Below are 19,608 nucleotides of genomic sequence, written 5' to 3'. Positions count from 1 at the left end.
CACTAGTATCCCACCTCCCTCCTCCCTGTGCCTGGAACTGGCAGGTCCCATCTCGGCTCCCCCGCTCATTCGCCAAGCACCTGGGGCGAATCTGCCTGTTTCCTTGGCTATGAAATATGACAGCGATCCCTGCTGTTGAGTCACTGGGAGGATGAAGGAGCGAAGAAGTGCACAGTGCTTAGAACTCAGCCTGGGCTGGGATTGTGGCTCAGCGGTAGAGCGCTCGCTTAGCACCGGCGGGACCCGGGTTCGATTCTCAGCACCACATAAAAATAAAGGCATTGTATTGTGTCCATCTACAAAAAAGATTCTCTCTATATCTCTATCTATCTCTATCTCTCCTTAAAAAAAAAAAAAAAAAGAAGAAGAAGAACTCAGCCTGGCACATAGTGAGTCAAGAGGAGGAGCTGCTGCTACAAATTAGCACAATTTTAAAAATTACCTGGCTGGCAGTGAGGCTGAGCGGAAGAGCACTTGTCTAGCACTTGCCCTGGTTTCCATCCCCAGCACAACAGAGTAATAAATAAGCACGCAAGTAAAATGATGTCGACTGGACTTGAGTTTGCAAGTGGGAACTTACAGGCTGGCTGGTTGGTGGTTGAGTAGGGGGTGCAGTCATCCTCAGTATCCACAGGGCATTGTTTCCAGGACACTCCACCAAGACCAAGATCCGTGGATGCTCAAACCCCTCTATAAAATGGTACTGTGTATGCGTGCCACTGAGGGGCCATGCAGCCTGCCACCTGCGGGCCCAAGGAGTGCAAGCTGTCTCTAGATGGCTGCACAATGTAAATTCCCTGTAACTAGCTATACTGCATTGTTTGTGGAAATGGTCGGGGAGACATTTCTACATGTTCTGTACAGAACTAAACTTCTCCCGGTGTTTGGTTGTTCACGTCTACAGACACAAAACCCATAAATTGGGGGCAACTATTCCAGGTTGAGGAAGAAGATTCTTTCTGACTCATACTTATCTTCTAATCTTCAGTGTCTTTTTAAATTTTCCTTTGTCCCCTGAGGCGTGGAGTTAAGTGGTTTTTTTTTCCTCCTATATTTTAATTCTCTTTTACAGTTGGCTTGTGTGACATCAAAATGAGGCAGAGCAAAGAAATCAATGATTTTTCTTCTCATCGATTCAATCTCACCTCAGGTGGCCAGAAAGCCAGGAACTGTGAACTGAAAACTTCATTTTGCATCAAATTCTCTCTAATTGTCTCCAAAGCACTTGTCAGTAACTGGTGCTTGCTAGAATTCTCCAGAGCCAGTAGCATTCTCAGCCTTTAACAAAAGTCTTGGTGGAAACAGAGCACAGGTGGTTGGGTGGGGACGCGGGGCCTCACTGCATAGGAGGAAAGAAGCAGGTATTTCTTAGGCTGAGTCGGTGTAACTGGGAGCTGCAGGTACCCTCTTCTGGTCTGCTTTTTCCTCTGGTGGCCTTTTGCAGAAAATGCAGTGATTTCTGTGCCAGTCATTTTGCCATCGAGGGGCAGCAGCAATCTGCAGTTTGGAATTTACAGTGGTTTCTTAAACACTGGCATTTTTTCGGACTGGAGTGTGGCTCACTGGTAGAGCGTTTACCTAGCATGGGCAAAGCCCTGGGTCCAGCCCCAGCACACACACATACACAAAAGCTCCTGTTTCTAGAAGCCAGTGTACTTCTGCATTTTTCTGGATTGTGTATAAATGGTGGTTTAAAACTGAGTAAGACTGTGAACATACATTGGACTTCTTCAGAACTTACTTTCCATGGGCAGAAGCTGGGTCTTCCTCTTAACTAATCTCACTGTTGGTCCTCCTGATTCCTGCAGGAGCTAATGGGTTTGGGGCGTCAGGAAAAAGCCTGTGACTTAGAAGCATCCGTGGGAAACTGAGTCACGCAGAAACAAAGCTGCAGAAAAGCAGTCCCTGCGAACTGGAGCCTTCTAGTGGGGGCTCTTTTGCCCACCTGGTTGGAGCTCCTGGGTGGGGTCATCACACCTGCCATGTAAGCTTCCTCAGATATCTGACTTGCTCCCAGAGACACTCCAAAAAATCCAAAAGCCAACGCAAAACAGGTTCTAAAAATCATCACGAGGACAGGCTGTGGTCTGAGTGTTGCTGAGAATGAGTGTGTTTTTCCATTTGGGCCAGAGGCGCTTTCACACTGTCACTGTTCATCCCTGCCTCTCCTCCAGGTCCCCTTGCAGGGGCAGCTCAGTGCCGCAGCCCCAGATCAATCGCTCCTCTCAGCAGGGGCAGACAGTGTTAATTGAGTGCCAAGGGCCCCCTTTTTTCCCTTTTCTTTCTGTCTTTCTCTCGTCCAGTGCTGGGGATGGAACCCAGGCCTCCTGCATGCTAAGCGGAACGACTTGCTACCTCCAGGCCAAGGGCGGAACGACTGATTCCTGCCAAACACTCAACTACAAATCGAGTCTGTCCCCTGCAGAAAGGTGGCTGTATGTGTGTCCCAGCAGCTTCAGTGAGATGCTACTCACATGCCATATAACTCACCCATTCTAGCGTGCCCTTCAGTACTCTTAATATATTCACAGAGTCGCCGTAACTGATGTTAGGGCCCAAAGAGAAACCTCATTTCCATTAGCCATTACCCTCCAGTCTCCCACAGTCCTAGACTTGGTTGGTTTGTTTTGTGGTGCTGGGGATGAACCCAAGGCCTCACGCATACTAGGCAGGGACTCCACCACCAAGCCACATTCCCATGTGCCCATTCTGGACACTTCCATAGATGGCTCATCTTCTGGGTGGTCTTTTTTTCTGACTTCCTCCGCTGGGCATGGTGTCCTCGGGCTTATCTGAGCTGCAGCATGTGTGTGGTTGAACATTTTCATTGTGTGGACGCCCTGGACCACATTGTGTCCATCCATTCATCAGTCAATGGACTTTGGGTGATTTCCACTTGGCTTCCATAACTTGTGCGCTGTGAACAATCCTGTGTGATATTTGTGTGGACGTGTGTCTCACTTCTTAGGGCATGTAACCAAGAGTATAGAAACTGTGTACCCCCGAGGAACGCCAGGCTGTTTTTCAAAGCACTATTTTACATTCTTGCTGCAGCCTCAGGTTTGCATGTGGTAACCTCCCTCTCGACTGAAGAAAACTGTCACCAGGGAGACTGGAGGCTTTCCCTCCTCTGGCAACAGACTTGCAGGCCCCTGGGCAGCAGGTATACTAGGGGTGGCTGGGATTTGTTTTAACCAGGTATGATAAGACTCAAAAATGCAGACCCCTGTGAAAGAAGTCAAGGAGGCAGGCATGGTACATCATGCAGAGCTGCACCAGGAGGACCCAGGGTGGGTCAGAAGGCAGAGGTAGTGAAAGGGAATGTAGGCATGAGCCTTCACTGCGGTTTCTTCAGGCAGGAGTGGGCAAGGCAGAGTAAGCAGGCCCCAGGCTGCTGGTGTGAGTCATTTTAGCAGGCGCTGCACATGGGGCTGGTCCAGGGGTGGTCGTGACCTGGAGTGCCAGGGCCTGATGAGGAAGGGTGGTGCCTGAGCGCTGGGCTGGCTGGGTTGCGTGTGAGAGGTTCATGTGAGTCCTTACAGTGTCTAGAATCTGATTCACCTTGGGAGGGACGATCCCCCAGGGTCAGCAAGGCAGATGTCAAAAGCATCAAAAACACAGAATGAGAAGATGTGATTAATACAGCTGTTGGTGGCAGAGCTACTGGCTGCCACAGTTGCGTGTTGCAGAGATGTGATTTGTGACTGTCTGCCCTGAGCCATGAAGCTTCATGTTGTCTCCTGAATCATCCAAGGCAGCATTGAGTCAATCACCGATAGTTTATTAGCATTTTTTGGACCAGGGACTCGTACTTGGTGTTGATAATGGCTTTTCTTCCGGGGACTGTGTGATTAAAGCAGAACCCATGAGACATCAGGCCAGACCTTGCTTCCCAGGAAAGTTCTGCCAGCCAGGCCAGGAGGCTGAGCCAAGGCTGCATTTCAGGATTTGTCGCATATTTATATATTTAGGTCATAATTGCCCGGGTGGGGTTTCACGTGGTGTGAAACTGGCAGGAAATGCCCGCCCTGAACCACATAGACGAGGAACGACTTATGATTTCTTTGTACACAGGTATTTATATATGAATGACATCTTGGGTGCTTTAGTTTACCATAACAATAGTAATCATTAGCCATTTATTAACATGATGTCTGACACATAAATGGCATCGCCATTGTGCAGGGACATAGTGAGGAATGAATAGCTATGAAAAATATGTGCAGTGTGGGATCACACAGCTAATGATTGGCATCTTCATTTACAAGCTTTCTTCATTACTCTTCTGCCAGAAAATCTTAATACATAGTGTCTTAATCCATTTTCTGCTGCTATAACAAAATACCTGAGCCTTGATAATTTATAAAGAGCAGAGATTTATTTATCTAATGGTTCTGGAGGCTGGGGACTCTAAGATAATGGTGCTGGCATCTGGCGAGGGCCCCATGCTGTGCCAGGCCATGGCAGAAGGTGGAAGGGCAAGAGAGGATGGGGCAAGAGCCACTGGGGGGGGGGGGCAGCTTGCTGTTATATCAAATCCACTCTCACCACAGCTGACCCACTTCAGTGAAAGCGAGATCAATCCATTCAGAAGCAGAGACCTGGTTTCCTGATCACCTCTTACTAGACTTCACCTCCCAATGCTATCGCACTGGGGATTGGATTTCCAACAGATGGCCAGGCGCCATGGCCACGCCTGTAATCCCAGCAACTCAGGAGGTCAGGAGGCTAAAGCAGGAGGGTCACAAGTTCCAGGCCAGCCTCAGCAACTCAGTGAGGCCCTGTTTCAAAATAAAAAAGGGTGGGGGATATGGCTCAGTGGTGAAGGGCCCCGGGTTCAATCCCCAGTACAAAAAAAAACACCTCAACACATAGACTTTGGAGGACACATGCAAATTATGCGTGTACCTATCTACACATTTGCAGCCATCCCAAATTTCTACCCAAATTAGCACTCACAATGCTGAGTCCACTCCCTGGGAAAGCTGCTGAGAGAAGCATGCTTCCCCCTGGGCCAGGATCCGCGCCTAGCCCCTTCACAGACTCCATGCTGCCTAGGACCAAGCCACAGCTGCCCTCCTCCAGTGACCTAGAGAAACCAGTGGGTGAGTGCACCGGGGACGCAGGAGTCAGGTGGGGAAGCCACCAGATTCCCTTCTAATCCTGCTTTTTGTCCTCACCTGGAGGGCCTTAGAAGCAGTTTTCACCTTGAGAGCACCTCCGCCACACAGCCCATCCTGACAGGACTGGACTTCAATGGCTGGCTGGCCAAACAGGAGGGAGAAACTCTGCCCAACGCATGAGCCATAGTCGAGCTTTTATTAAGAGTCACATCTTGTGACTTGATGGTGCACACTTGTAATCCCGAAGGCTCAGGAGGCTGAGGTAGGAGGGTTAAAATTCAAGGTCAGACTAAGGAAATTAGCAAGGCCCTAAGCAACTCAGCAAGACCCTGTCTCTAAATTAAAAAAAAAAAAAGAATAAAAAGACTGGGGATGTGGCTCAGTGGTTAAGCAACCCTAGGTTCAATCCCTGGTACCTAATAATAGTAGCAATATTTTGAAAAAGAAAAAAATTGCATCTTTCTGAGCTGGGGTATAGCTCGGTAATAGAAACCCTGAGTTCAATCACTAGCAGTGAGAGAAAAAAAGCGCATTTTTCCATCAATAGCAAACATTTCCACCAGTGAACACGTGCATCCTCCAATCCAGACCCTTACATTGATGGGCAGACGCGCGTGGACGACCCTCTGGAGCCCCGCCGCATGTTGGGTTGGTCTACAGTCACTGTGTAAAGAGCTGGAGCTTGGCGTCTTTGATGGCAGCACTCTGTTCAAGTGCTGAGAACAGGGCAGCTAAATCAGCATCGTGCCCCGCGGTCCCTGGGTCTTAGCGTCGCCCTGACATCAATCTCAGACTAATTATCCTTGCGTGTGTGTGTGTGTGTGTGCGTGTGTGTGCGTGTGTGTGTGTGTGTGGTGTCCGCACGAGCCACTCCAAGCGCAGGGCGCCTGCTTCACATGCATAGGTGATTTACAGCAAGCACAGCCCACCCTCAACTCTCCACCCCCTGCAAAGACCCAGGAGGGTGTAGGAGGGTTTTATTCTTTTTTACTGTTTTACTGAAGGAGAAAATACTATGCGGTTTCCACACTAAGCGGTCACAGTGGGGACCCATTTCCTGCGCTCCAGCCCCGCTGCTTCAGCCAATACAGCAAGGGAAGGCGCAGCTGTATTTTCTAGAAGGATTCCGCCAAGGCATAAAAACGGTGCAGACCAGCCTGGCACGGCGCCGGGTCCCGGAGCCCCGAGCGCCAGCATGGGGAACACTCATTCCAAGGGTGGCGACAGGCACGGGGCGCTCCCCGGCCACCCTGAGCTGTCTTTTTACAGCTCTTTCCCCAGGAAATGGAGCGAGAACGTCTTCTTAGATAATGAGCTGTTGACCTCTAAGATCCTGTCGGTGCTGCGGCCCCAGTCGGAGCGGGGCTTCCGGACCAGTGACCTCCGCTACCCTGCCCACTTCTTGAGCACCAACTCTGTCTTTGCCTCTGTCGCAGCCTCACTGAAGGAGCACCCGAGGAGCAGCCTTCTGTCTGATGGCAGCCCGGCCCCATCCAGGAATGTCGGCATGACGGTCTCTCAGAAAGGGGGTCCCCAGCCAATACCAAGCCCGGCCGGACCTGGGGCACGACTCGGGTAAGCCAGGTCCTCTCTGCCACCAGGTACAGAGGGAGGGATGGGGCAGTGGGTGGCACTCATCAGTGGCCTCTATGAAAGGAGGCACATTTCTTGTCTGTGTGAATCGGCAGGGTAGCCCCCCAGGCAAAATGATGCGTCCTGGGGTGGATTTGGCCACCATTGAGCCAGTTTGCTTAATGCCCTTGGCTTTCATTGTCAGGGCTTCTTACTGCTCAAGACGATGCCGATGCCGAGTCCTACAGCCCGGTCTCTGGGCCTTGCCCGGCTCTACAGGATGCTGGGGCCCCGGGTGTGCTTTCAGCAGTGCTGGGGCAGAAAGTACTGCCGAAACCCAGTGCATTTGCGGCGATCTCTCCATGAGTTCGTGGAGAAGGGAGCCAATTATCTTTTTTCTCTATGAACAGACTGTCTTCCCGCCCTCCATTGTGAGGCTGTGTCCTTCTAAGTCCCATAGATAGAATTCCGTGGGCTCTGGTGGGCTCTGGTGGCCAGCAGCGGAAGCCCACAAATCACACCCCTCAGATGGACCTGGCCATTTAGGTCACTGTAATGGACAAAGTCCTGGTCGTAGGTCAGTAGTCTCCTATTTTGAAAAATGACCTGTGACCAAGTTAAAGGCCTCTACTGGAATCCGGAAAGTTCTCTGATCACATCTAATCAGGTGGAGTAGCAAACTGACTTGCCTCCATAGACTGGGGAGTGTGTGTTCAACTCAACCTTTTGAAATGGTGGTTGTGATTATTTCCACGTAGACCAGCCACAGGAGAGATGGATGAAGCTGACTCTGTGGTTCTAAAATTCAAGCAGGCAACTGATGACTCCCTAGCACTCACGTCCTCCAATACCGAGTCTGTTTTTGTAGAAGGTAAGTTGGTCCCAAGTCCTGAGGCTGCCACATGGTCCCCGTCCATACTGGGAGGTGCTGGCCAGGCTCTGCCAGGTTCTGGCCCCCCCCCAGCAGCCCCCGTCTTTCCCTCAGATCCCTACATTGCCTCGCTGAGAAGCGAAGTCGAATCGGACACCCACGAGTTTGAGGCCGAGTCCTGGAGCCTGGCTGTAGAGTTGGCCTACGCCAAGAAGCAGAAGAAAGAGGTGGTGAAGAGACAGGATGTCCTGTACGGTAGGAGGCCAGCACCGCACCCAAGCCCATTGCTTCTCTTTCTTTGTATCTTTCTCCTTTTCTGCTCCCTAGTTCCATCTGGGCGTCTGGGCTCCATGGCCACATTACCCTCGCTGCGTTACCCTAACCCTCTGCGCCCCCGCCCCCAGGGCAGCCCTGCCTGCCAGCCTGGGGAAGAGGTGGCCAGGAAGGGCTCTGTTAGCACAGGTCCCTGTAGTTGAGCCTGGCCAGGTGCCCAGGGCTGACTCATTCTTGCCTTGTTGGTGGCTGTCTCCGTCCATTTGGGTACCTCTGACAGAATTCCATAGGCCAGGTGACTTGTAAACAACAGAAGTATATTGCTCACTGGGTTCACCTTGGTTCAGAGAGAGTCCAAGGTCAAGGCGCAGGCATGTTTGGTGTCTGGTGAGGTCCACTTCCTGGTTCGCAGGTGGAGCCTTCTCACTGTCTTCACGAGGTGGAAGGGGCAGGGGCTCCCTGCATCCCTTTCATAAGGGCACAAATCACATCCTCGGTGACTGCACTCTTGTGGTCTCACCACCTCCCCAAGGCACCACCTCTGAATAGCATCACTTTGGGGTAAGGTTTTAACATATGAAATGGGGGGCACAGACATTCAGTCCTTTGCAGTTTGGTCTGATCACAGACACACAGAGGTGTGTTACACTACAGACCACAGACATGGAGTTCCTTAGAACAACCATCTTTTTTTTGGTACTGGGACTGAAACCCAGAGATGCTCCACCACTGAGCTGTATCCCCAGTCCTTTTTACTTTGAGACAAAGTCTCACTAAGTTGCTGAGGCTGGCCTCAGACTTGTGTTGCACCCACCTCAGCCTCCCAAGTTGACTGGGATCACAGGCGTGCACCACTGTGCCCAGCTCAGAATGACCGCCTTGCTGGAAACAGCCTTGGAAGGTCTTTGTGACTTCAGACATGCATCTCCTGGGTCCCCTCTTTATCCAGCTTCCTTTGGCCTGGGATTCCCACAGCGCTGGACGGGGAGGACGGGAGGCCTGGGCAATAAGAATGGCCACAGGCGCATACCTGCAGTCCTAGCTACTCGGGAGGCTAAGGCAGGGGCGGTCACCTGAGCCCAGAAATTCAAGGCCAGCCTAGAAAACATAGTGAGACCCTGACTTTAAAAGATAAATAAAAATTTTAAAAATAATAATAATTAAAAAATAAGGGGCTGGGGCTGGGGCTCAGCGGTAGAGCACTTGCCTAGCACGTGTGAGGCCCTGGGTTTGGTCCTCAGCACCACATAAAAATAAATAAATAAAATAAAGGTAGAAAAAAAATAAGCTTCATTTACTAAATAAATGTATAAAGATAAACAAGAAAGGCCACAAAGGCAGACTGAGGTGGAAAGCTTCCAGGCCAGCCCCACCCAGGCAGGCAGGCAGCACCCACCAGTGCCCAGCAGGACCGCGGAGCCCGCGTGGGTAAGCCCTGCTGGCCCTCTGCACCCCACAGAGCTGATGCAGACAGAGGCACACCACGTGCGGACCCTCAAGATCATGCTGAAGGTGTACTCCAAGGCCCTCCAGGAGGAGCTGCAGTTTGGCGGCCAGGCCATCAGCCGCCTTTTCCCCTGCGCAGACGACCTGCTGGAGATGCACAGCCACTTCCTCGCTCGGCTCAAGGAGCGGCGCCGCGAGGCTCTGGAGGAGGGCAGCGAGCAGAATTACATCATCCAGAAAATCGGGGACCTCTTGGTGCAGCAGGTGGGCACCGTTGTGACCCGGGTGGTGCCTCGTGAGTCCTCACCCGATCTCCATTCCTTCTATTAATAGAATGTAAAGGCTCTGGTTTATCTGCATGGCTACTCCAGAGCCTGCGGCTCACGTCCTAGGAGCACAGAGGCCAGAGTAGCCAACATGTCTGTCTGGACACTGTTCAGAGCTGTGCTCTTCTAGGCTGTTGTTTGGTTTTTGCTTTGAGATTCTAATCGCTGTTTCTGCTGGCTAGAAACATAATTCTGACCAGGGCCGTCCATAGCAGGCCTGCAGAGTCCAGGCAGAGGTGGACAGCGGCAGCAACACCCGTCATCTGACGCCAGACTGCTTGCCCAGAGTGTCCCAGGTCAGGCAGTAGGAATTAGGAGCCAGCGGGAGGCTCCGTGGCAGGTACCTGCCTGGCACACACAGGCCCTGGGTTCCACCCCAGCTCTGTAAGACAAAACAAATGTAAAATTACAAGTAATTTTTTTTATTTTCCTAACATTCTTTTGACCTAAATTTCTTTTTCTTCTTGAATCTTTGCAAGCTTTGCAGCATCTGTGAGTAGCAAAGCCCTAAAGCACAAAGTTTTCTTGTTTTACTTCGATGGTACCTTATCATTAAGACACCCGAGGCAAGCACATCCCTGATGGTGGGTGTATTTATTAAAAGGTGAAATTGCAAGTCAATCCAGTGTTCACTTTAGCACAATCAGGTGGACTAGGTGAAAACATTCTGTGGCGGATTCCAGGTTTCATTTTGGTGACATTTCCATCCTCCTCCATATTAGTTTTCAGGTAAAAACGGGGAGAGAATGAAAGAAAAATATGGTGTGTTTTGCAGCGGCCACAATGAAGCCGTCAGTCATTACAAGTTATTGCTGCAACAAAACAAGAAATTTCAAAACTTGATCAAGGTAAAAAAAAAGTTGTTTAAAATACTTCTTTGCTGTTGTTTTTTTCCACCAAACTGTAACATCTTGGATTCAGAAATAGTAAGTTGTTATAAAGCAGTGGTTTTCACAATCTGGTTTGGTTTGGGTGACACAAGCGTCCTTTCACAGGGCTGCCCCACCCTGGGAACTGCCCTGCAGAGCTACCCCATTCTGCGTGCAGAGGCTCCAGCAAGGCACAAGTTTCTCTGAACTCCATCTTCTCCCCGCCTGCCCCCCAAGGCCCATGGGATTCCCTTGACTGAGCGTGTACAGCCACTTGAGCTCAGAACCAGACCCCTCCACCCAGCCACAGTGCATGGAGTCAAGCTCTCCCCACCTCCCGTGTCCCAGAAACGGCACTTGGGAGCTGAGTGCCTTGATGCACGCCTATGATCCCAGTGGCTCGGGAGGCTGAGGCAGGAGAATCGCAAGTTCAAAGCCAGCCTCAGCAACTTAGCGAGACCCTGTCTCAAAATAAAAAGGGCTGGGGATGTGGCTCAGTGGTTAAGCACTCCTAAGTTCAATCCCCAGTATCCAAGAGGGACAAGAAAGAAAGTCAGTCAGAAACGGCATCTGGGTCAGGCCACGCAGTTCATCCACAGTTGCCTTTGCAGCAGCCCCAGCTCCCTCGGTTCCAAGCTCCAGAACAGCTCTACAGTCTGTTCCCTGGGCCCTCGGGACTTTGTTCTGAAGTGGCATTCAACAACTAATGGGCTGAAATTAAGAATGACCTGCGTTTAAGTTTTGTTCCAGGCTTGGTGACTCACGTTCATAGTCCCTGCTCCTCAGTAGACTGAGGCTGGAGAATCACTTGAGCCCAAGAGTTCAAGGCCAGCCTGGGCGACATAGCCAGAAACCCCATCTCAAAAGAAAAAAACAAAACAAAAAATCTGCTCCATGATCCCCTCAGTAGACGGACTTGAAAGGGAAAGAGCAATTTCAGACCAAAATTCACTCAGCAATGGCTGTCAAATGGCCCATCTGACAGCATGAACCATCTAGAAAGAGGGCAGAGGGTGGCAGTGGAGACAGTTCCCATGAAACCTGCAACCACAGATTGTCACAGTCCCAGAAGGACACTCAGGTGCTGTGGAAGTGGCTCTTTGCTATTGCCGGCATTCCTGAAATACACAAGAGTAGTGGCGCTAATCCACGGAATGCGCGGAATGCTCCATGAGCACAGGAGACTGCTCTCCACCCCCCAGGAAGTGAGACGGTCAGCCAGAGGTGTGTGTGCATCAGCAGCCACCAGGGAGCCCGCTCTACCACAAAGGCACATGCCCAGGCTAGTTCCAGGAGCTTCTGGAATGACAGCCGAGCATGCATGTCTGACGTGCACGTGTACATGTGTGTGTGCACGTGGTGAGCAGCTCAACAGGTGATCCCCACAACTGCCCCATGACTGGACCTCATTTTCTCTTTAACTGGTCTTTCAAGGCGAGGTCACCTTTGCTTGTGTGGCCTTCTGTATATCCAGTATGTGCTTTCAGATAGCCAGTGTGTGTCCCCAACAAAGCAGCAGGGAGAAGATCCCAGCAAGCTGGCAAGGAAGCCCTGGAGGCTGGTGGGCACAGTCAGCGGGAGAGGAGGTGTTAATGCGGAGCCGTTCTACTTTTTCTTTCCTAGAAAGTTGGCAGCTTCTCCATCGTGAGGCGGCTTGGTGTGCAGGAGTGCATCCTTCTGGTCACTCAGCGCATCACCAAATACCCTGTGCTGGTGGAGCGTATCATCCAGAACACAGAAGGTAGAGAAGCACACGCCATGCCCAGGGGCCACAGCAGGGCAGGGGTCCCTGTCCACCTGATGAAGGTTTTACCAGTGGATTGGACAAATTCCCCTAGCAATCCATTATGCTGGGTGTTGGGGTTTCCCACCTGAAGAGGGTGGGGCAGTCATCACCATGAAGGCAGGGGCTGGGTCTCCTCCGCTCGTCACCACCCCTAGTGTAAACTGGGCCACAGAAGGCGCTGGGTCAGTATCTGTGACATTTATAAATGGATTGAGACCAGGTCATTCCTGGGTCGTCCAGACATGCCTGGAGATGACCTCTGTGTCACATGACCAGGGTCAAGAAAGTGAGGAGCCTGGAGCTGTAGGGGACAGAGGAGAAAAGGCTGATAGCCAGCCCAGGAGTTCTCGGGGCCAGGCAGTGTTGATCATCGGGTTTGGTCTGTGGGAGAATGAGAAAGTTCCCCTGCCACATCCTCGGAGCAGGATGGGCCAGCTCCAGGTTACAGCAGGAGGTGGAGGGAATCTTTTATGATGAGCTGGAGGACTTGGGAGGAGTTTGTGTGCCAAGGAGAGACCAGAGAGCCATGCAGGGCAGTTGTTGTCACTTAAATTGCGCCTTAGCTTCCACATTTGACGGAAGCTCTACCTGAGTAAAAATGAAACTCTGGGCTTTGGCATTTATTTTGGAGACCCATTTCTACCTCAGAAACTACAGATGGGAGGTAATTCTTGAGGGTTCCTCTGACCCAGGGAATGCACCTCACAGATCCCATCTACTTAGTGAAGCCATTTCCATTATGTTCTTGAGCACGGAAAAAGAAAGGGCTAACTCTGCTGTGTGTGGCAGCTGGCACTGAGGACCATGAAGACCTGACTCAAGCCCTGAACCTCATCAAAGACATCATCTCCCAAGTGGATGCCAAGGTCAGTGAGTGCGAGAAGGGCCAGCGCCTCAGGGAGATCGCAGGGAAGATGGACCTCAAGTCCTCCAGCAAACTCAAGAATGGACTCACCTTCCGCAAGGAGGACATGCTACAGCGGCAGCTGCATCTGGAGGGCACGCTGTGCTGGAAGACCACTTCAGGGCGCTTGAAAGGTAAGCTCTGTCCCTGGCCACCTCTAGTGGGGGCCGTGTTGGACTCGGGGCACTGTCTTGGAGTGGCAGGTACTATCTTGGATGGGTGAGTGCCCTCTTGAATTGGTGGGCACCCTCTTTGAGTGATGAGCACTGTCTTGGATTGTGAGTGCCATCTTGAACTGGCACCAAGCCAAGTGGTACAAATATATCTCACAAGATGTGACCCTTGCCCTCCTGGGGCTTCAGCATGTGGGACAGAAAAAGAAACAAGTAAACATTTACCAAAAAAAAAAAAAAGTGGTTAAAAGTGTGGTAAATGCTTTGAAAGAACCAGCAGACTGCAATGAGAGAGAATTGGATGAAAAAGGATTTCTGACTTTGCTAGTGGTATCAAAAATGGCTCTCCCAGAAGGTAATATTTGTGCTTCCTGCAATGTGAATATACCTCAATTCAGGATTTGCACTTACATGCAAAAGCCTCATGATGCAAGATGTTCATCCAGAGACAAGGCACCAAGCAGGACTGGAGCATGAGGGGACTGTGACAAGCCCTCCCTAGTCACTGCAGTAGGGGGCAGGATGGGAGCACCAGCAGCTCATGGTTGGGTGACCTGGGCAGGGAGCATGACAAGATTCGTCCACACTGAGCCATCAGCTAGAGCAGCTCCGAGGCCAGGCCCGGCCATGACAGCCACCTGTCATGATGGCCTGGTGGTGAGGCTGGAGTCCTAACTTCAGCTCTGAACCTTGTCAGCTGGAGCCTGAAGGGATACCTAAGAGGGGACTCCAGCATTCACTGGTGATAAATATGGAAACCCAGAGTGATGGGAGGGTGTGAGTTAGACAGGAAACTTCTAGGCTCAAGTAGAAAGGTCTGAAGCAAGAGACCTCCTGGAGAGACAGTGACTGTCGGGCTTCCCAGTGAGACCCGTGGCTGCACAACTTCTAAGACGCCCCCTCTGTGCTCTCTGCAGATGTCCTTGCTGTCCTCTTGACCGACGTGCTTCTACTGCTGCAAGAAAAGGACCAAAAATATGTCTTTGCCTCTGTGGTGCGTACCCAGTGTCTCCAGACAAGGTCCTGTCTGTGGGACCTGGTGGGTGTGGCCATGAAGGAGGGGGCAGGGGACAAGGAGAGGAAGTGCCACTAGAACGCTGCACTGTGGCACCCCAGGCCCTCCCTTTCCTGACGAGGCCCAGGCTCCCATCCCCACAGGCTCTCCACCTCCATTCTGTTTCCACGCACGTTCTTCCTCTGCCAAGGACTTGGATACTCACAAGCGCCAGAATCGTGGCCGGGGGAGCCTTCCCTCTTCCCGGGGACGCACAGGCCCTATTATTAGACGCAAGTCCAGGCAGCCACTGCTCTGTGAGCTGTGACCATGTTGACCCCAGGACACCCTTGTCAGGGGAGCAGCACCCGCCCGGCTGTGTCACCCAGAACCCTACCCCAACACTGGCCCAGGGCACCCTGGCATCTCACAGCACAGACCCAGCTGCAGGGCAAGGAGGTCAGGCCCAGCCTTCCTGGGGCTCCAGCCCCTAAAAAGTGTAAGGAAGCCATTAGCTTCCAGGTCACCTGGAGAAGAAGGCCCTCACCACTGAACCGTAGGATCACATAGCTTCCCCCAAAATGTGACGTGGCTTCTCAGGGGCTGGGGCCATGGTTCAACAAAGCGCTTGCCTGGCATGTGCACGGCCCTGTGTTCCATCTCAGTGGCTTCTCAAGAAGTCCCCCACTGCCACCCGGCCCTGTTCTTCCCATCTCAACCCCCTGCAACTGTGTCAGGCTGTTTTGTCAAACAGATGTCCTGCCTTGACCCATGCACCTCAGAGCCTGCCATGCCCGCACAGGAGGGTGACGTGACAGGACAGTCCGCTGCCCTGGGTGGCTCTGTGTGCCCACCTTGCATCACAGGACAGCCCTGCTGGGGATTGGTGTCCTGCCTTGCCCTGTAGTTAGCCAAATGGGCCACTGTGTATCCCAAGAGATGGGGCTGTGGTCAGGGGTGAGACATAAAGTAGCATGTCTTGCACCCCAAAATTATATGGGCAGGGAGACCACATTCATCTGGGTGTAACTTTGTTTCAGAAACCTTTACAGTTCAGAAAAGCACAAAAAAGGAAATCAGAATAATCCTGTCACCCAGGGACATCGACTTGACTGTCTTTACCGTAGGGGGTCTGCTCAGCCGAGCTTTATGCCTTGTAGGTGTTACAGGCGTCCACAGTGACCACTCCATGTTGCCACTGCACTCTGGAAACCACAGTAGAGAGTATGTACTAAGCCACATGCCAATGAAACCCTTTTACACAGTCAGGCAGTGGGCCAGATTGGCCATGGACTGGAGCTTGCTGACAGCTGGGTCTCCAGTGATAAATGCATGTATTTTAACACTGCATCTTCAAGCTTCATATTCTCTTACAACCTGCTTTTTTATTCCTGCTCAATACACTTTGAAGCTCCCTCCTCAGTGCATCTCTTACCCTGTGGCATGGTGTTTAGTGGCTGCCTGCTCCTTCTATTTTATAGCCATCCTACATTCTATTGACTCTTTCCAAACAACTTAGATAAACGGTCTTTTATTAATCTATTCTCCCGTTGGTGGATATGTGTGTGGTTTTCCAGTTTGGAAATTGGCAGGTGCTGGAGGTGCTTTGAATATCTGTTTTGGCTGTGTAGTCACATGCTCCTGACCATATCTTTTTTGGGGGAAGGGGGTGTTTCCTGGTTATTAAACCAGGGGTGCCATACAGCTGAGCTCCATCCTGGGTTTTTTTGTTTGTTTGGTTTTGTTGTTGTTGTTGTTGTTTTTAATTTAAGACAGTGTCTCACTAAGTTGCCCAGGCTGGTCTCAAACTTGCTATCCTCTGCCTCAGCCTTCTATATAACTGGGATTACAGGCAGGTGCTGTCCTGACCATATCTTACAGGTTATGAAGAGAACATTCTCATGGGTGGAAAGCCAAGACTTGGGGAAATTAATAGTTTTGGTCCAAATGGGCTGAGATCCCCCCAGGGAACATTCAGACCCCCAATAAGGGATGGTTGGACATGTTTGCTGTGGCCACTGTGGATGTGCCTGTACAGACCAAGTGACTCACACTGGAGAAATTTAATGTCTCACCTTTCTGGAAGCTGGAAGTACAAGATGAGGGTGTGCACAGGATTGCTTCCTTCTGAAACTCTCTCCTTGGCAGTACATGCCGTCTTTTCCGTGTTCTCACAGGGTCATCCCTCTATATATGTCTGCGTCTTCATCTCTTCTACTGAAGACACAGTCATGTTGAAGTGGGATCCACGTTACTTGATAAATCTCTGTCTCCAAATACTGCCACGTTCTGTCATGTCCTAGACTTTAGGACTTCAGCAGGTCTGGGGACGCAGCTGAGCTCATGGCACAGTTGAGAGGTGCTTTTTACTGGTCTACTACAGCATTCTCTCTCACCAGTGCCCAACGGGCTGGGAGGACTGGTTGGCTCTGGGTGGCCTGTGATACAAAAAACAGATGAGGAGTTTTTGTTGTTGTTCTATACTGTGTAATGTTGTATCCTGAGTTTTGTAGGATGTACCTGCATTACTAATTATTTTTAAGTTGTTACTGTGCCTATAGTTCCAGCTACTCCAGAGGCTGAGGCAGGAGGGTTACTAGAGGCCAGGAGTTCAGGACCAGCCTGGGCAACAACATAGCAAGATAAAACTGACACATTAAAAGGATGTTAGGATATCATTGCAGTAGTGTTTTTCCCCATTTGGCAAAATATCTGTGTTTCAAGTTGTTTGCAAGGAAACAGGGCACATGGCTTCCCTCTGTGTCCCCCACCCCCAACCCTGAGACTCTGGTCCTGCTTTGGATGCAGCAGGTAAAATGTGACCTCCCCTCCACCTATGCAGGACTCGAAGCCACCTGTCATCTCTCTGCAAAAGCTCATCGTGAGGGAAGTGGCCAACGAAGAGAAGGCCATGTTTCTGATCAGTGCCTCCCTGCAAGGACCTGAGATGTATGAGATCTACACCAGCTCCAAAGAGGACAGGAACTCCTGGATGACCCACATCCGCCAAGCCGTGGAGAGGTGAGAGAGCCTAGGGTCTCCCTCCCCGACACGGGTGCATGTTCCAGACTTCATGCCCTTGGCTTTGAGGGAGCCTCGGCCAATCAGCAATGGCCTGTGCAGTCCCTGAGAAACCCCTTGTTTTCCTCTCTCCCATCCCTCACAGATGTTCTGTCCATCTGCTTCTCAAAAATGGCACCATCTCAAAGATGGTGCCATTCCAGCTCCTTTCAACAACAGTCCAACCTCTCAGGTGCTAAAAAGGCCTGGATGTGTCTGGCCAGCAGGGCTGAAGGGCCAGCAGATCTCACCTGGGCCTTTTGCACTCATGGGCCACTTGGCCAAACACAGTGGGCTTTGCCTGCACACAAGTCTGAGACCAGACCGTTGCCATAGGTTGTGGCTTCCTGTCCTTCTTCCACCCATGCCACGCCCTCCTCTTTCCACCCGCCTGAGTCCAGGTCTGCCTGGTAGATGGGCAGAGGGAGGCAGTTCAGCCGGCTCCCTGCTCCCCCTCCAGGTGCCTGGAGGCTTCTCACCACCTTAGCCTATTCCAAGCTCCATCGATGCTCAGAAGCTTCAGCCTCCCATGCCTAGCGGTCCCCAGCAAGCACTGTCCGGTGGCAGCCTCTTCGAGGGTACAGCTGGACACTTGGACCCCTTGCCTGGTTACACTCTTGACACTTAAAGACCACATGCATTCCCTCAGTTCCCTGAGGGAAAACCACTCCCAAAATCAGAGATACTCTTAGCAGCTGAATCTACGGAGCCAGCGTAGTGTCAGAGGCCCACCAGTTAATTCCGTATGTCCCCTCTCTCTGTAGCTGTCCCGATGAGGAAGAGGGACCCTTCAGTGAGGTCGAGGAGGAGCGGAAGGTCGCTGAGGCCCGCGCCATGAGACTCCGGGACTTTCAAGGTAAGGGGTGTCAGCGTTATGGGCATGTCCCCTGTGTGGCCATGGCTCTGCAAAGCTCTCCTGAGACAGCCAGCCCTGAGCCCCCAGCCCTCAGAGGCGTCCCTGTTCCGTTCTGTGGAGACTGGATGTGGAGGATCTCACCACCATGCGGCCAGCCACTTTGCTGTGAGCCACTCACGCCCTGCAGCTCTGCGAGGGCTTCGGAAGGGGACTGCTGACGAGGCAGTGATGTCCCAGAGGCTTCCTGGTCTCTGCAGGGGTGTGGGAAGGGAGAGAGCTGACCTCGGGGCCTCCAGTCCCTTCCAGATCCACCTGTCTGCATTCAGGAAGGAGGCGCAAGCACGCAGAGGTCAGCAATCAGTTTTGGAGCATTTTCTTCACCCTGAAAACAAAACACCCCTTAGCAGTCACTTCAGCCCCTGGCCACCACCAGTCCCCATCCCATCTCTGTGGACACGCCCATTCTGGGCATCTCGGGTCAGTGGAGCCAGGTCCTTGTGCACCTGGCTTCCCTCACCAAGCACAGTGTCTTCAAGCCCGATCCACATCATGACATGTCAAAATCTCACTCCTTGTTGGTGTGGCCGAGGGGTGCTCCAGGGTGGATGGAGCACACGGTGTTGGTGCGTCCTCCTTCCTGTGCGGCAGATTCTGTGAGAGGTGGATGTGGTGACTGCCCAAGCAACTCCTAATGGGCCCGACAAGTCCCTTCCTCCTTCCCACTCACTGTGTTATTTATTTCTTTGATTAAGTGATAGTTAGGCGATAAGTACATGGAATTTAATAGTCTATATTTTATTTCTTTTGTGGGGAGAGGTGCTTTAAGGACTTTATTTATTTTAATAAATTTGAGAGCATTAATTAATGTCCAAAAGAAAGACGGAAAGAATCCCGTTGAACCCTAGAAGGCCTGACACCTAAGGTAGTGCGGATCTCCTCGGCTTACGCTGGGGTCCCATCCCAGTAATGTTGTGCTTACACTCAAGCTGCCAAACATCCCAGCCCAGCCACAGGACCACTGTCATGTCTTAGTTGTTTCCTCTTGGGCCCAGGAACTGCTGCTCACAGCCACTGCCCCTGCTCAGCTCACAAGAGACTAGCCCAGGAAAGGACTAGAAATCAAAGCTCAGACACATTTCCACGGAATACATAGCGCTTTCGCATCATTATTAAATCAAACTACTACAAGTTGAACCATTGTGAGTGGAGGACCATCTGCATTAATTTCGTCTCATGCTAATTGCTATTTTCTGCTGGGTGGTAACTCGAGTTTATCCCGCAGGGAAGCACCTCCGGGAGGGCTCTGTCCTCCTGCTTGGCCCCAGATCCGAGGGCACAGAATCCAGGGGAGGCTG

The 19,608-nt window shown here is 51.6% G+C and overlaps 1 protein-coding gene across 3 annotated transcripts in view; it reads left to right on the top strand.

The window, feature by feature from the left end:
- The window catches only part of Arhgef18 (Rho/Rac guanine nucleotide exchange factor 18), a 76,362-nt gene that overhangs the window by 48,819 nt on the left and 7,935 nt on the right, over window positions 1-19,608 (top strand). For 2 of the 3 annotated variants that reach the window (XM_071603369.1, XM_071603361.1), the window contains exons 11-20: window positions 6,560-6,698; window positions 7,454-7,566; window positions 7,681-7,821; window positions 9,299-9,549; window positions 10,334-10,459; window positions 12,104-12,221; window positions 13,017-13,304; window positions 14,261-14,337; window positions 17,180-17,358; window positions 18,162-18,253. In XM_071603369.1, the coding sequence (XP_071459470.1) occupies window positions 6,560-6,698; window positions 7,454-7,566; window positions 7,681-7,821; window positions 9,299-9,549; window positions 10,334-10,459; window positions 12,104-12,221; window positions 13,017-13,304; window positions 14,261-14,337; window positions 17,180-17,358; window positions 18,162-18,253 (1,524 nt within the window). The remainder of the gene's footprint in view (window positions 1-6,559; window positions 6,699-7,453; window positions 7,567-7,680; window positions 7,822-9,298; window positions 9,550-10,333; window positions 10,460-12,103; window positions 12,222-13,016; window positions 13,305-14,260; window positions 14,338-17,179; window positions 17,359-18,161; window positions 18,254-19,608) is intronic. The other variant, XM_071603364.1, reaches the window with a different exon arrangement.

The sequence above is a fragment of the Marmota flaviventris genome, chromosome 1 (genome assembly GCF_047511675.1).
Source record: "Marmota flaviventris isolate mMarFla1 chromosome 1, mMarFla1.hap1, whole genome shotgun sequence".
Taxonomy (NCBI): Eukaryota; Metazoa; Chordata; class Mammalia; order Rodentia; family Sciuridae; genus Marmota; species Marmota flaviventris.
Note: the sequence above shows the minus strand (reverse complement) of the source record. Positions and strands in the feature narration are given on the sequence as shown.